Below are 17,261 nucleotides of genomic sequence, written 5' to 3'. Positions count from 1 at the left end.
GGAGGGACTGGGAGGGAATGAGGGATCGGGACATGGCTGGGATACAGAGTTAATAAAATGTAACTGATAAAAAAAAAATAAAAAAAAACTATTTCAGTATGCTTAAAAAAAAAAAAAGAAACAGAATGGTGTGTCAATGGAATCAAATAGAAGACCAAGAAATAAACCCGCACACGTATGGATACTTGGTTTTTGACCAAGAACCCAAAACCATACAATGGAAAAAAGAACCTCTTCAACAAATGGTGCTGATCTAACTGGATGTCTACATGTAGAAAAATGCAAATAGGTCCATACTTAGTAACCCTGAACAAAACTAAAGTCCAAGTGGATCAAAGTCTTCAATATAAAACCAGACACATTAAACCTGTTAGAAGAAAAAGTGGAGAAGAGCCTTGAACGCATTGGCACAGGAGACAACTTCCTGAGCAGAACACCAATAGAAGAGGCTCTGAGAGCAACAATCAATAAATGGGACCTCGTGAAACTGAAAAGCTACAAAGCAAAGGACACTGTTGTCAGAACAAAATGACATCCTACAGACTGGGAAAGGATTTTACCAACCCCATATCTGACAGAGGGCTAATATTCAGAATATATAAAAAATGCAAGAGTTAAAAATCAACAAATCAAGTTAAAAAATAAACAAATCAACTTAAAAAATTGGGTACAGCGCTAAACAGCAAATTCTCAAAAGAGGAGTATCAAATGGCAGAGAAACACTTAAAGAAATGCTCACCATCCTTAGTCATCAGGGAAATGCAAATCAAAACAACCCTGAGATTTCATCTTACACCCATTATAATGTGTGTACACCATTCTAATACTGAAATAATAATGACTTAGTTGGTCCACTAGTTGGTAGGTGTAAACACTATTCAGTAGATAGAAACATGGAAGAACAGCAATGGAACCTGGCAAATACTGATGGAATTCTTCAGACCAGTATTTTTGGCCATTTTGAAATTAGCTGCTACCCTCTTTGCAAGGAAAAGTTATCACTCCTCAAAGCCAAATGTTTGCTTAATTGACAGAGCCTTTGATCATATTTAGACTGTACCTTTCCATGTCTTCAACTCAGAAAGGACCTGCCCTTGATCTGAACCATAGTAAAATCATGTATATGAATACCATATAGAATGAACATTTCTGTGGCTCAACTAAGGTTCATTATTAAATAGAGAATTGTGTATAATCTGTTTGCATTCACCATACCTTTATCCAGTATGTTGTTGGTTTTGCTTTCATATCCATGTCATATTTATATTTAACTCAAATTTGTAATGCTTTAGACATGAGATATATCTAATCATTATAAGCATAACTAAATACTGTGTGCAACAGGGAAATGAAACAGCAGAAGGTAAAATCTATGAGTCAATTATGTGCTAATCTATGAATGTTTATGCAGATTTGTTAGATGACCTAACATATGCCTTGTCATATGTTATTTTAATGTTTAGCCAATTCAGCATTTTTGACACACTCAGTGAGTTTAAACTACTAAATGTTATAAAATGGAGATTACAAAATAAAACAAAATGGACATACTTCTTTTGACTGTTCATTTCAAATTTTACATTCTGAGTTTTTCAATATAAATCAGTTAGAAATACTCCCCTCAAATGGTGATGATAAACCCAGAGCTTCACATCTCATACTCTCAAACCAATTTAATAGTCATTTGATTGAGAGCTGCAGCAACCTTTGGTTTATCAAATAATGAAAAATATTAAATGGATTTCAAAGTAAATTTCAAACATTTTTTAGGACTTATGCAAAGTCATAACAAAACACCTTTTAAACGAACATCGGTACAAAGTCCCAATTTATTTCTAATATCAGAGATCAGACCTCTACTCTTGCCTGATGCATCTAAAACAAAAAGGGGGAACTGTAGAGAGCTGCGGAATGCTATGCCTTAAAGATGGAGCTGGTTTCCGCCTTCCACCTTCCCGATGGTGAGTGCTCTCTGTCACGAACAATTCCACATTTGGCTAAGGCTGAGGATCTGGCTTGCTTCCATGTATGTGGACCTATCTGCATTGCCCCCGTGGCACGCCTGGGTTGGCTACCCAGAGGCTATTTAAGCTGTGGGCTGGCTTTCCCCAGGGTCCGAGGATTGTTCAAGGTTTCTGAATAAACTGCATTGAAAAAAAAAAAGAAAAAAAAATATTTTAAACTCTGACCCTGGTCTGTTAGTAGAAGGCAAATCATGCATTGACTCATCCATCAGAAATACAGTGTGCCTTTCTGTATGCCTGGTCTGAGAATCCTGGAGATGATCACAAAAGTCAACACACTAAATTTTTTTTTCTGGTAAACAATATGCTAAAAAGCTTTGATTTTTATATCTTCAATGAAGCTATCAAAAAGTACAATATCCTCTGGCTTGTTAACAATCACTTAAAACAATGTCAATAAATTAAACTCACACATTATTTTTCTTTTAATTCTTGTTTGTTCTTAACTGAGTATTAAGCTCTGTCACAGTCTGTAGAGTGCTTCGAACTTGCTTTTTCTGCTCTGGTGCAGTTGCATCTAGCATATTGAAAGGAACTGCTGTAGTTACTCAATAAAGATATGTTGTTTGACTAGTAGAAACATATTTCTTAACCTAGAGAATTGTTGGACACAAAATTCTTAATGTGTGACAAAGGAGATAGTTAACTCACAATAAAAGCTAATATTCATTGTCATTTGTTTTTGGAATGCATTTCCATACAAAGCTGCTCATTTAAGTCTCTTGGTTGGACAATATATTTCCAACAATATAAAGAAGTTGAAATATTAATTCTCAACTATGCTCAAAGTTAGAATGCTGCATAACCAACTAAAAACATGGTAAGGAATATTTAAAACATTATTGTACTTTCAGACTACACTACAATCACATAGCAATTTAAACAATTATCTCATTTGGCTATAAGATTTAGAGACATCTAGGAGGCAAATCTTTAGGCATGGTAGTTAGAGAGCTTCAAGATCAGGCTAAATGATGTATAACAATGCACTACAAATGCAGGTGGCATTATCACATGGGCCAAAGTCCTCAAATTAAAAAAAAAAAAATGAACATTTGGATACTACTTGAATATTTTGCTTCCTTCATAAATTTTCTGCGTTTGGAGGAATACACCTTTTTTTTTTCTATTAATGTGAAGTCAATAAAAGCAGACCCACCCAGAATTTAGTGAAATAAATACTTAATACTTATAAATACTTAAATTAAAAAGAAATGAATGAACAAAATTTAGCTAAAAGGTTTGACATGTCCGTAATTCTAACCAATGACAGACAGGTAAAGGAAGGAGGATCAGGATGGCAGACATGAGAAACTATCTGAAATAAAAACAAAAACAAAAACAATTTTTCATACAGAAAAACCCAAGACCTTGACTCTAAACAATTCCTTGATGAAAGCAATAATTTATTTACATTAATAATACATAAGGCAGAATGATAAACAGCATTTTCTAAACAACTTTTCAATTTTACAAATTATTGTTTAAACATTCATTCTTTTTCTGTATGTGAATGCGTATATGTCTTTGTTATTATATACACACATGTATATGCAGGTGCATATATTTGAAAAGTGTAAAGATTAGATGATGGGGTCAACTGTCTATTCATTGGAGGTATGGTCTTTCTCTGAACCAGGGACCTATGTTTTGACTAAGATGGACATATCATTTTTTTCAACTGTGTACAAAATGCAATTACATGTTTTAGGTTCTGGGGTACACCCATGGTAAACGATTTTAGGTACCTACTCAGACGACATCAGCTGTGTAGGTCCGATTTTCCTTCTAACTGCTGACCTCCAGAAAGTTTGCCTAAATTTCTTTTAAAATTTTCATTTCTTTTTTTTCTCCTCTTATCATGGTGAGTTTCTTAGCCTTAAATGAGTAGCTAATATTTAATCTTCACTAATTCCAAAATATATGTCTGAAGATGAATTATGAAAATATATAGACACATTATATATATGATACTCACACATATATATTCACCATCAAAATTTGATAAGATAAGCAATAATAAATAATTTCTAGCACTACAAATGCATTTGCACAATATAATAACTTATCCTATCCTTGCAATACAATAGTATCATTACTAATACATCCCCTTGCTTTTTACATTTATTTGTTTATATGTTGCATATGTGAATGTGTATTCTGTGTGCATGTGCATGTATGCATGTGTGCATTTGTATGCCTGTATGTGTGTGTATGTGCAGAAGCCAGAGAGGGACATCTGGTGTCATACACTATTACCTTTATTCTATTGAGACAGAAACTCTAACTGAATCAGAAATTAGGTTGTTAGCAAGAAATCCCCAGCGATCCTATTGTCTTGATCTCACACAGTATTAGTGTTAAAGGTGTAGATGTTGTACCTGGGTTTTTGTCCAGGTACTGGGGTTTCAACTCAGGTCGTCATGCGTGTACAGCAAGAACACTTATCCACTAAGCTAACTCCCTAGCTGAAATCAATTTAACTAAGTAATTTTATTAATTCTTTGAGAATTTTTACAATGTATTTTTATCATATTCACCCCAACTCTTCCCATATCTTACCTTCCTTATTCATAACATCATGATTTCTTTGTTTAAAATTTAAGGATAGCAACAATTGTGTCACCACACACACACACACACACACACACACACACACACACATACACATGCACACTGAGAGAAAGAGAGGAAGAGAGAAAGAGAGAAAGGCAGAGTTACTCTATACAAGTGTTTCCCCCCGTTCGAAGCCATATGCTGTCAAATTAAAAGCCTAGTTACACATGTGGGAAATCTGCTCTCCATTTATTGGTTATGGGTATCCCAAAGAATACCCTCTTAAGCAAGGCACAGTATTCTCACTGCTCTTGCTTGCCCATCAAAACTGATGGTAAGACCTAATTGCTGAGACTAACAGACACATTGGTCAATGGACAGTAAGAAATCAAGTTACTGGTAAGAAAGCTTCTTTCTGTTGTTTATGCTACCTCTCACAGTCCTGGAAGGTGCTATTCACATTTCTGAGGAAGAAGTATCAATAGTCTAAGCCATATGTGAAACGTGTAAATTGAAATAATGACAAGCATCACAAGGTATGACCATAGGTTCAATAATGGCACAAATACTGTATGGTCAACCAACTGCTTTCAGGTTAGATTTAACATAATTTCTTTTTAGTTTTAACCTAAAATGCAATGAATTCACTACCTGTATCATAAAGTTTAAGTAGAATAAAATAACAGGGAGTGCTCAACAGAAGCTTTCATGTGCTATATATTATTTAAGGTAGATTAGAAATTGATAAGCAAATAGTCATCTGCCATAAGGAAAAATACTGTTTTGCCTCTCAACATTATGAAAATAGTATGTTTGTGTGTTTCTGTAAGAGTATATTTAAAGAGACATTAATATTACTATTATTACCTATAAAATATGTGAGATTAACAATACAAATGTCATACAAAATTTATATTTTAGTCATTTTAAAATTAATGTAAAACTAAACAAATTCCTAGATCCATTAATATGTATAATTTATAATACTGTAAACATGAAAATCATTCATCTTTGTTTCTATGAACAGACATAGATGTATTCTAGTATATGTGAACTATACACATAAAATAACCAAGTTGGATAGTATATTTCTCAAGTATATTCTATTATTTCTACTTAATATGAATGAATTCCATAGACAACTTTTTAATCTATTAAAATGTAGCTTCTGGTGGCAAGAATGATGAGAAATTGTCAGGTTGAGGGTACATTAACTCTTTTCAGACAAATTAAGTCTTGTTTCATGTTCTGAAAAAGATAATTTCTCAGACGGGTCTCCTGTGGCTTGAAAGGGTTTGTGCACCCTTTAACCAGTGATACATTATCTTCTCACCATTACCATCACACACCAAATGTCTATCAAATTCCCTGGACAATGTTTGAGAAATGGAGTTCATGCTCAGTGTAATTTCAGACTGAATTTCAAATGAACAAGGCTCATCAAACAGAGAAGTTTTGTGCACACAGATTCCCCAAACACAGACTCCATTCAAAGAGTTCCTTAGAAACAGGAAATTTCTATAGAAAGTTGGCTAAGACATAATTTTTAATCAGCCACTTTAAAGTCAAAACATAGTAAAAGACTAACATTAGACAGGCATTAGGGTCCTTTCTTTGGACAAACTGAGGTCATTCCATAATAAAAATCTAATATTCTCCATTTTCTTGTAAGAATTTTAAGCTTCATATCATTTTTCAGTAAGTTCTAAGTTATTTAAAGAAAAAAAATTAGTTTTCTAAAAAAGAATTATGTCTTACTTGTTGCAAAATAATTAAAGATGAAAAAGAATCCACATCTTAAAGTTATGAGTCAGTGGGCAAAGTAGGAATGTACATAAATAGAGTACAGGCAAATGAGCAAGCACGATCATCAAAGTATAATATGAAAACACAGGGACAAAGAAATTAATTTTGTTATGATTAAGAAAGGTTTTCTAGAGGAGATAGTGTAAGTGAGCAGCTAATTTATAAATTAGTTTACAATCCTTTCAAAAGGAACATTTTTCTCAGTTGAGAGAGACAGTAAGAAGGCAATAAAACAATTTCTCAGGAAACACATGTGGATTTATGAACCTCTCTGAACTCAAGGGTAGTGTAACATCATGGTTAGGAACACAGGTCTGAAAGACCAAAATTTGGATCAAAATTCTCACTATAGTTTATCATTGATATCATTTAACCACATTGTTGATCCTTCCTAGTCTTCTCATATTTAAATGAGCTTAATCAAAATAAGCCTAATAATGGTACCTAACCTGAAGATTGCTTAAGGCTGACATAACTGTATGATGGGGGAGGGGGAAGAATAAGGGAGAGAGGAGGAAAGAACATTGCTAATCTAAAAATCTGAAATAAGAAGTACTCCAGGATCAGAATCATTTTGAACACTGACATGATGCCACAAACAGAAAATTCCACATCCAATTTATGTGATATGCCACAGTCCAAAATACTGTATGACTTTACTTTAGGTATATCATCAATCTGAAACCAAATTGAACTGCTCAGTTACACTTCGGCCCCATATTACAATATATTATGTTATTATAATAAATATGTAAATACTTCCACATCTTCGAACTATTGTGCAGCTTCAAATACATGTAGCCTGAAACATTTCTTTATGTCTATTTGTTATTTGTATTTATTTTTAAGGACAGTGTTAAGTCTCTAGAAAAAAAATGGCTGAGTTGCCTATTTAAGGTATCAAAGTAGAAACTTGTCACTAGTCTTTTTTAGAACCTATTACAGAGTTCAGGCTCCTTAGCATTTTTATTCCCCACCCCTTACCTTAAAACTCTTTATAGATTTATTTATTTACTTATGTTTCATACAGTATTCTGTCTGCATGTACACCTGCATGCCAGAAGAGGGCACCAGATTTCATTACAGATGGTTGTGAACCACCATGTGGTTGCTGGGAATTGATCTCAGTACCTTTAGAAGAGCACCCAGTGCTCTTAACCTCTGAGCCATCTATCCAGCCTCCCCCTGTCCCAAATCTCTTTAGCCTCTAAGTTTTGCTTCCCTTCCTCCAGTTTCTCTTTCCTATATAACTTTCCATGAGCAATCTCGGCCTCTAGGTTTCTCTCTTACACTTTTGCTCTCCCCCTCTTTTTCTCTTCTCATAACCTAGTCTATTCAATTAGCCCAGTTCAATCCGAGCCCTTCCCAATGCTTCTGGCTGTTTTTTAACCTCATATCTTCAAAATACTTTATCCTCCACTATACCTAGGAGCAGTCATGTTCTCATTTTCATTCTGACAGGAACTCATCTAGCTCAGGTCAGCTTACAACTTACTGTATAGCTGAGGTTAACTTTGAGCTTGTAATATTCCTACTACTACTTCAAAACTCTTAGTTTATGTTGTGCTGGAAATCAACTTAGAGCCTCCTGCATGATAGGAATCACTCTATTAACTCTATCACCTCCAGCTCTTAGTATGAAGCACTTCATTAGGATATATAAGGACTCTTTATCAAAGCACCCCTGAGTCTGCTTTTTGATCATAGGTCTTACCTTTAGGCTCTGTCTGTGGCTTAGTATAGTCCGGTTTTAAAAAGAATTGTTCTATGTCCCTGCACATTTTCCACTGTTAGTATGTGCACTCTTCCTTTCTTAATTTTCCAATGTGTTCCATGGCTACCAATCTCCACTTGGCCTTGTGTACATATAGCCCAGTTGTACACTCATGTCCCTTTTCCAATTTTGCATCTGTAACTCTTATTTAGCTCTAGTTTTTTTATAATTGTTGATATCATTATAATTTATAGCCATTTTAAATATTATTGTGTATATACTTCCTTCTATTGATATTCTAATTTAACTTAAAAGTCCTCCAGAGCATTATTAGTAGCCTGTATTTTGAACAATTGTTTGTCTTTCTCATGTTGTGTTGAACACAGAGTCCTGTACTGACTGGGAAAAGTAATCTACCATGAAAATCTACCTTCACCCCAACCATCTTTCTTTTTAAGGAAGCAATGTTCAACTATTTGTATTGTAAAATCAATTTTCTTTTTCAATATAAGCATTATATCCATGGATATTACCCTCTCTTCTTAAAAGAAAAAAAAAATGTTATGCTTTCCTCTATTTGAACTTGTCAAATGGAACAAAAATTCCTTACTTTGAATTTCCTATCTTTTTTTCTGAGTTTGGAGACCAGTAGGCATAAAAGATAAGGACAAAGAGTCAGATGTGGTAGATCTTTCTCCAGTTTAGCCTGAAATTCTCAGTTTTTCTTTGAAGGACAGCAAATGGCCGGGTTATGACATTATACTAAAAATGAGAATTAAGCATCTTCCCTAGGGTCTTCCTTGTTGTTTAGCTACTTTAGGACTATAGATTTTAGTATGTTTATTCTATATTAGATGTCTAACAACCACTTATGATTGAATATATACCATGTGTGTCTTTCTGCTCCTGGGTTACCTCACTCAAGATGATATTTTCTAGTTCCTATATCCTCATTCAGAAGGGTAAGTGTGATAGGAATTGGAACCAGGAGAAGATAAGAAACAGGACAACAGAAGCCTACCACAGAGGGCTTCTGAAAGACTCTACTGATCAAGGTATCTAAGCAGAGGCTGAGAATCATAGCCACACTTTGGACAGAGTGCATGGAATTTTTTGAAAGTAGGGGGAGATAGAAAGACCTGGAGGGGACAGAAGCTCCAAAAGGGGAATAACAGAGCCAACAACAACAACAAAACCTGGGCCCTGAGGGCCCTGCAGAGACTGATAGCCCTACTAAGGATCATACATGGAGATAATCTAGAACCTCTGCACAGATGTAGCCCATGGCAGCTCAGTCTCTAATTGGGTTTCCTAGTAAGGGGAACAGGGGTTGTCTCTGGCATGAATTCAGTGGCAGGATTTCTGATCACCTCCCCCTAAAGGAGGAAGACAATGCAGCCAGTTCTGATGAGACCTGATAGGTTAGGGTTGATAGAAAGGGAGGAGAACCTCCACTATCAGTGGACTAGGGCAAGGGCATAGGAGAAGAAGAGGCAGGGAGGGGTTGGAAGGGGGCCACAGCCAGGCTACAAAGTAAATAAATTATAATAAATAATTATTTTTAAAAAGATGAAAAGAGGCAGGGGGGGGTCTTGTTCTTTGTTTTTGTTTTGTCAATTCCATGTGACATTTGCTTTATAAAGAATGGATTATCATCCCTCTAAACCTATTACTGGCTTATGCTGAAAGGTCATGATGTGATACTTCTGGCTGAATATTAACTGAGTTTTTAATCTACTTTAAAATATTCTCCTAATAGAGAATAGTGTAATAAAATTAACATAATGGTAGTGCTGTGGTGACCCCAAATCTGTTCTGAATTGTCTGGAGAGGACAAAGTGCTTCCTTGGTAATGTGCTTTGTAACTACCTCAAATAATTCTCCTCATGCTATGAGGAAATCCCAGGTGTTGATAGTTGACAGGGTGTTAATGTCATTAAGATTCTGTCAGCTCTTCTTGTCAATGTGTTAATGGTGCTCCTGCTGCTCAGTCACTCTCTGTTCTCTAGCTGGGAAATGATTTAGCTAGCAGTCAATCAAAAAGCTAAGCTGTTTTTGGGCCAGAGACATCCCTGCCATCAACAAAATCTCTGAGTAAATGTGGTAAGAAATTTGTCAACAGGATGTAAGCAGTAAGGTCAACACTGTGATTAACGTACTTTGTTAGATAGTTTTGAACAACAGTACATACTTAAAAGTAGAAGAAAGCAGGGCATGGTGGTGCACAGTCTTAATTATAAACACTCCAGAGGCAGAAGAAGGCAAATCTCTCTGAGACAGAGGTCAGCCTGATCTATATAGAACGGTCTAGTCAAGACAGGGCTACATAGTGACAGCCTATTTCAAAAACGAAAACAAAACAAACAAAAAAGCAGTTTGACTAAAAGTACAAACATCTCTTTCTTTTTAAGAATGAGTTTCTTTCCTTCCTGAGAATGCTGATCCCAATAAATAGAACAATCCTTTCATGCTTGTCTGAGAGAGAAAGGAGAACAATGAGAGCAAACAGTTTGGTGGGCCAGAAGTTTGTATTAGTTCTCAGACCACATTAACACAAAGCAGGATGCTTTAGCAAACCATTTTGAGCTTAAGGAAAATAGAAAGGCTATAAAAATAAGGTCTTTTAGATTTTCTCCTGACTTTTCCTCAAGGTTCAGATCACTGAAACTAAAATTCACCTTCCTCAAACTGTAAAAACAAGGAAAGTTACCAGCTTTTGCCTTCTCCACAGGTGAAAGGTGTCTGTCTTGCTGAGAGTGGGGGCTGTCACATGAATGGATACACATGAAAGAATCTTGTTTAGCCTCTCCTCCCTCCAATAATATTAACAACATTTCATACCAGTTTTATCTAATCATTTTTCTCTGGAACCAGACATTCCTTTCATCAGACAATATGCAAATAGACCTCCTCAGGAGCCTTCCTATCTGGAAGACTCCTTTGTCACATAAAGCAGTTAAATATATTTCTCGTTTTTTTTTTCTCTTTGTTAACCTATCTTTGGTTGCAAGTGATATCAACCATCAATAATGTCACAGGTAAGGAAAAAAATACTAGGTTTTTTTTTCTAAAAAACAGAAAAGAGCTTGAGTTTGTAATAAAAGACCATCCTGTGTTTTGCATCAGATTCAAAGCCTGTTGGTCGTTTGGGGACTCTCTGGGTATTACATCTTCAATTCAGATTTTTATATAACTGTCCATAAAAAATAGGGTCCCCTCCTTTTTTGAAGGCTCCTATAACAGGAAACACATTTATTGACTTTATATGATCTTCTTTTAGTCTGTATTTTACAGTGGTGTTAAGTAATACATCATGCAATGGGTGTTCAAAAAGATTTTTTTTCTTCCCTATACTATTTTATTCTGAGTCAGAAATAAGAAACAGTTTGAGGAAAAGTAGAGAAAAAAACAACGTACTTATAAAGCTGTTGGCTTCTTGAAGCTAGAAATAAGGCAGCTTCATTTACAGAAGAACATGTATGTATGTATGTATGTATGTACGTATGTATGTATGTATTTCCATTTTTTGAGACAATGTTTTACTACCTAGCTCAGGCTGGCCTAGAACTTATGGTAGTCCTCCTACTACAGCCCTAAAAATACTGGAATTTCAACCTTGTTTTGCTAGGCTATTCATTTTTCTAGCTTTAACAAAACAAAATAATTACTTTAAAATGTATGGATCATAACATGTAAAATTGACAACATCCTTTTTATTGAAAGATCTAAAATAGTTATTCAATGCTACTTAAATTCCTGACAAGATTTATGTGGAGAAACTTTTAGAAATAATTATAAGGAAAGCTTATTACTGCTGAGCAATATTCTTTTAGATGGAAGAAGTCAAAGAAGGGGCTTGTATTCTCGTTTTACACAGAATATAAAATATCTGCTGAGTGCCTACGTTGTGATAGTTGTTGGATATTTGATAGATACATAGAAGTTAATAAATGCGGTATAATCTTTGCTAAAGGAACAGCAATATAGATTCTATGTGAATCCCCATCTGCCAGAAAATTAAGATTGGGTTTTTGATTGTGTGTACTGTAGTAGTTTAATGTCTTGATAACGTATAATAAGTGATATAATATAGAGGAATTTTATCTAGCAACATGAATGCTTAGCAAGGAATCACATCCAAAGACCTTCAAGGTCTGTGTGACTCAGCTGGAATGACATATTTTTAATCCCTCTGGCTAGAAAGCAGACACACTCATAGTATACACCTTTAATCCTGAATAACAAAGGTAAAGTTAGAAGGAAGTATCTATGTTTAAAAGTGATATCTAATTGAGGGGCAAAGTAACAAATGAGAAAAGATCTGATGGAACAAGTCAGAGATAGGATATATCCAACTCTGAGAACAAACAAGAAAGAGAAGCTACTTAAGAGCAGTACAGTACAGTTAAGATAGCAGAATAGAATACAATAGAGAAAGATTACAAAAGAGAGCACAGTGAAGTAGAGAGTTCAGAAGAGAAGACATTGCAGTAGAGAAAGGAGTAGATTTTAGTACGGTAGAGAGTTCAGTAGAAAAGACAGTAGTGTTGAGTTCAGTCAATCAGTTGTGAGTCAGTGCAGTGAGTGCAGTACAGTGGAGTTGAGTTCTTTGGGACTTCTGGGAGTTCATGCAGTTCAGTGAAGGTCAGCAGAGGCAGTGAAAGGTAGAGAATAAGAAGCCATATTAAAACAAATTGCCACATTTAGTTTGAAGCCAATCAGAAGAATTCACTGAGAAGCTGATAGAGAAACCAGCTTAAATCAGTCAGTTTGGGGAAGAGTTTTGAGCCAGAACAGCAGAGTTGAACCAGCAAGCCAGAGTTCAGAAAGAGATAGAAAGAATGAGCTTATTCATTAGTAAGCTTCCATGACCACAATTTCATCAGGTGACAGTATAATAAGAATTTAGTTAGTAATGAGAAAGAGTAAAGCTAAGCATGAGATGTTGTTGGATCAACAAGCCTGACTTGTCCTCTAGTTAAGATTCAATTAGTATATTCAGTAGCTATCATGTCACTGCTGTTACCTGCTCTGTTCCTATTTATAGAGGTCATGGATATGGGATTGCTATTCATTTTTTTAACTCAAAATTCTTACAGATAGATTATACTTAGCCAGGTAAAGTACTGTCACATTTGTATTATAGTTACTGAATATAAAGGATCAATATCTAAAACAAACAAAAACATTACTGGTAAGAGAAATATCTATAGTTTTGTAGTACACATAGGAACATGGTTTTCATTTTAAAACAGAATCCAAGGACCAGAAAGATGACTCAGTGGTTAAGAGAAATTTTTGTTTATCCACGGGACCTTAGTTTGGTTCTAATCTCCCTTGTCAGCCAGATTTTTCAGATTTTCTTTGATCAATGACCAAAACAGTACAAAAATAGAGCACATATGTGATAATTTTGCATTCTGCTCATGTCGTTCTAGAAAATTGAAATCCTCACTAAGCACCCACTCAGATTTTCAGAACAAGACCAATCTGAAAAATAATTTCCTAGTATAATTTATTAATTTATAGTTTTTAACATGTTAAATATTCCATTTTCTGTAATAAATTGCCATATCTTTTATTGACATGAAATGCAAAGTAATAGTTCTATACATTTTAATACAGTTTCTAATCTCCTTGTGGACAAAGTCATACTTTAGTACCACTTAAATGAAGATACTATTCATCTGTATCATACAGATACTGAAAGGTCTGGATTTTCATTTTAAAATGATTAATTACTTGCATAAATCGAGAAATAAAATAGGGAGTCCAGTCAAATTTTATGAGGTTTTAAAATTAGTTTTTTTTTCTTATTCTTGCGTTAATTTTCTAAAATGAGCAACAAAGACTCAAAGTTGCAATCTGTTGTGTCCATAAGCCAATTGTAAATGGAAATACTCTATAGAACAAGAGGATCACAAATTAAATTTTAAAAACATGACGCAAGAGTCAAAAGAAAAAAAAAGGTGTTTTTCTAGCATAAGAACAACATGACATATTTGAAAGAAAAATAAATCTAATCACCAATAAAGTGAAATGTCAGTCTTACTGTGTCTAGTTATATAATCCAAAGCTAGATGAGGATTGTCTGCTTCTACTGGCTCACAACCTTGTTCATTCAATAATCTTATTTACAAATGTAGCATCACTCAAGGACCAAACAGCATTGTTTAATGAGGTAAAACAATAAGAGTGGAAAATAATTTTTTTATATAATTTCCAAGAACCAGTCATAAGTAATTCAAAGGTTCAGAACGTAATGTCTAAGTTGGGTAGGAATGAAATACAGGAACAATAAAAAAGGTGATAGATTTAATCTTGAAAGAAGGTGACTATATACAGTTGTTGAAGGAATTTACTTATATGAGAAAAAAATTGTAGTATTTATTCCCCATAGATATATAAACTAGTGAATCAATCTGCATTTCAAGATACTTATTTAAACCCAGAGGAGGAAGATATGGCTCTAATTTCTGAAAATCCAGAACAGAAAAAAAAAATCAGCTCTGAATGCAGTTTATCTTAAGATACCAGCTTTAACATTAAATAATTCAAACTAAAGGTGCTTTTTCACATTTTCCTTTCATGTGTGTGTGTGCATGTGTGTATGTGTGTACATGTATGTCTGTCTGTTTGTGTGTAATTTATCAGTATGTTGTATATGAAATATGGTTTCTTAAGTGTTTATGTAGTAATAAATATTCACTGTTTTTTTCTATACATATATTACAGTTGATTGAAATATATCAGCTACTGATCAATTAATTTCACTTTCCATCAATATATCTATCCATTTAATTTTCAGCCTACTGTTATTACTCATTCAAATTACATGTATACTCTCAGAAACTGCATGTGAATGTGTCCAAAGAAGAAAGAAAAGTATAACCCCTCCACAAAGTCATTATTTCATGCTGATTCTATCCTTTAGGCACTTAGTTATGAAAGAGGATTGTATTGTTCTTTTAGGTATACTCAAACCTCCTAAGACTTACCTTGTGAGCTTCCAAATAAAATTTATATTTCAGAAATGGTAATTTTTTAATCCAATTGATCCCTTGTTTACCCTGCCAAATTGAAAACATTGTGAAATGAAATTTATGTTGCTAGTAACAGTAAAAAAACAGTATACACACAAACTCATCTGATGTTATTGACTAGGGTGTCTAGAACTAACCACATAGTAAACAGATGAATAGATAGCTACACATATAAACCCAAACAGATGTTTAAATAAAGGATATCGTCATCTTTTCTACAAACTTATCACGGTGACTTTCTGCTTTGGGAAAATTCTTGATATCACGCTCCAGACGAAGAATGTTTTGTTCCATTGCTGCAAGGTTGCTCTTGAGTATTTGAGCTGAAACTAAAGAACAATGTGCAGAAAGTTTAGAATCTTTTACAAGGTATTGCACAAAATAACAAAAAACAGTATCCTCTAAAAATTTTTCTTAAATGTAGAGGATGGTTCCACGAAGTCATTTCACATTTTTCTGAGTGACTGCTCATAAAAATTCTACTCTCAAGTCACTGGCATGAACTTGTTTGCCTGCTCTGCTCTTTGATCAACTCCCTCTGACGAGGTGGCCATAGTAGGGCATAGAGAAAGAGGAACCAGACAATCCTAATAAGACCTGAGAGGTTAGGATCAGATAGTAGGAGAGGAGTATCACCCCTATCAGTGGACTAGGGGAGGGACATAAGGGGGAAAAAGAAAGGGAGAGTGGGAGGAGATGAGGGAGGAAGTTACAGCTGGGATACAAACGGACTAAATTGCAAATAATAATAATAATAATAATGAAAAAATAAAAAGTTCTACTCTCTATAAAGTAAATGAAAATGTGTAATGTAATATCATCCTATTTAATATTGGAATGTTACCATTTTACTCAGCCATTAGTTCAGATGAACCCATTCCTATTTAAATTTATTGACAGGAAACCTAATATTTCATTCTTTACAATAAAATTGAAGGTTAAAAAGAAACTAAGATCCAAAGAGACCTTAGTTATATAAATGATTTAAGGTTAACATATATAAAAGGATGTAATGTTCACTTTTTTATAAACTCTATGTTTTCTAAACCAACACCTTTGTAAAAATTCCTATCTTTAAGATTTGATACTCAGCAGAGACATGAAAGAGTTCTTGACACAACAGGTGAGTTTAGAGCTAACACTAGTGAATATATATGCACAGCAACAAAGCTTCAGCATGTCCTCAAATACTTTCATTAGTTGCTTTCATTACCTCTAACATTCTCTGCACTTTTCCTTTTTCTCACTGACAACTAATAATTTTAACTATTGTATTCAAACTGCTCCTAAGTACTTGTATACTTTTCAGGTCTCTCATGGTGCCTTTATTTCAGAGATACATTTAAAGAAAAAAGAAAATTATAACTATGTTATATAACCTTATTGTATGCCTTTTAATTATGTACAAAGACAATTCTATCAATATTAACAGAATCTGATGAAATTCTAGTTGGGGAGACAAGGAAAGGGATACAAAATGACACTACTTTTTAAGTCCAGTGCTCTGAAACACTGTTTTCATTAAAGACTATGAAATGCAACGTAAAAAAGTTATTCTAGTAAATTTTGTTTCTCTCAGAGGCATATCAACATCACGATGAAAAATTTTAGAGACTGACTAAATCATCCCTCTGGACAATTTCAATAGGATTATTCTGATCCAACTTCATCACCCTGACAAGCTTACCTTTATAATTCAACCTGGAGGAATCACCTTAATATACATGAAAGTTCAAGAGACTGAAAATCAAACACTAACACTGAAGATTATTTTTTCCTATTAATCTGTTAGTATATATGGTTTTGCTCAGTATAGTTGCATTTATTTAGATCTGACAAGATTGGAAAGCATTCTTTATGGGAGAAGTTGTAGAATGCCAAATCTTTCTTAACATGACAGCAATCACTGCTGACAAAGAATGAGTTTTCTCTGAAAGAAATCATTGTGATTTTAAAGTGAGATTTTGTAACATAGGTTTTTCTCTGTATTCTTCCCAACTATCCAAAAGATTTCTCCTTTCTCAACCTGATTACTGAAAAAAACAAAAGATGTGAAACTGACAGTTGTGGAGTCACTTGAGTTACAAGAATATGAGGGAAGGGGTTTAAGATACAGCA

At 34.2% G+C, this 17,261-nt stretch overlaps 1 protein-coding gene and 1 long non-coding RNA gene across 9 annotated transcripts in view; both read right to left on the bottom strand.

Annotated features, from left to right (window-relative positions):
- Positions 1–17,261, bottom strand: part of Diaph2 (diaphanous related formin 2) — a 980,694-nt gene that overhangs the window by 413,335 nt on the left and 550,098 nt on the right. For all 8 annotated transcript variants that reach the window (XM_060375359.1, XM_060375356.1, XM_060375358.1 and 5 more), the window contains one exon: positions 15,348–15,472. In XM_060375359.1, the coding sequence (XP_060231342.1) occupies positions 15,348–15,472 (125 nt within the window). The remainder of the gene's footprint in view (positions 1–15,347; positions 15,473–17,261) is intronic.
- LOC132650105 (uncharacterized) lies at positions 1,627–15,341 on the bottom strand. Its single transcript, XR_009588482.1, has 3 exons — positions 15,099–15,341; positions 2,436–2,541; positions 1,627–2,144 (listed from the first exon to the last, which is right to left on the bottom strand). It is a non-coding gene; the product is annotated as an uncharacterized LOC132650105 (long non-coding RNA).

The sequence above is a fragment of the Meriones unguiculatus genome, chromosome X (assembly GCF_030254825.1).
Source record: "Meriones unguiculatus strain TT.TT164.6M chromosome X, Bangor_MerUng_6.1, whole genome shotgun sequence".
Taxonomy (NCBI): domain Eukaryota; kingdom Metazoa; phylum Chordata; class Mammalia; order Rodentia; family Muridae; genus Meriones; species Meriones unguiculatus.
This window is presented reverse-complemented; position numbering and strand designations above follow the sequence as displayed.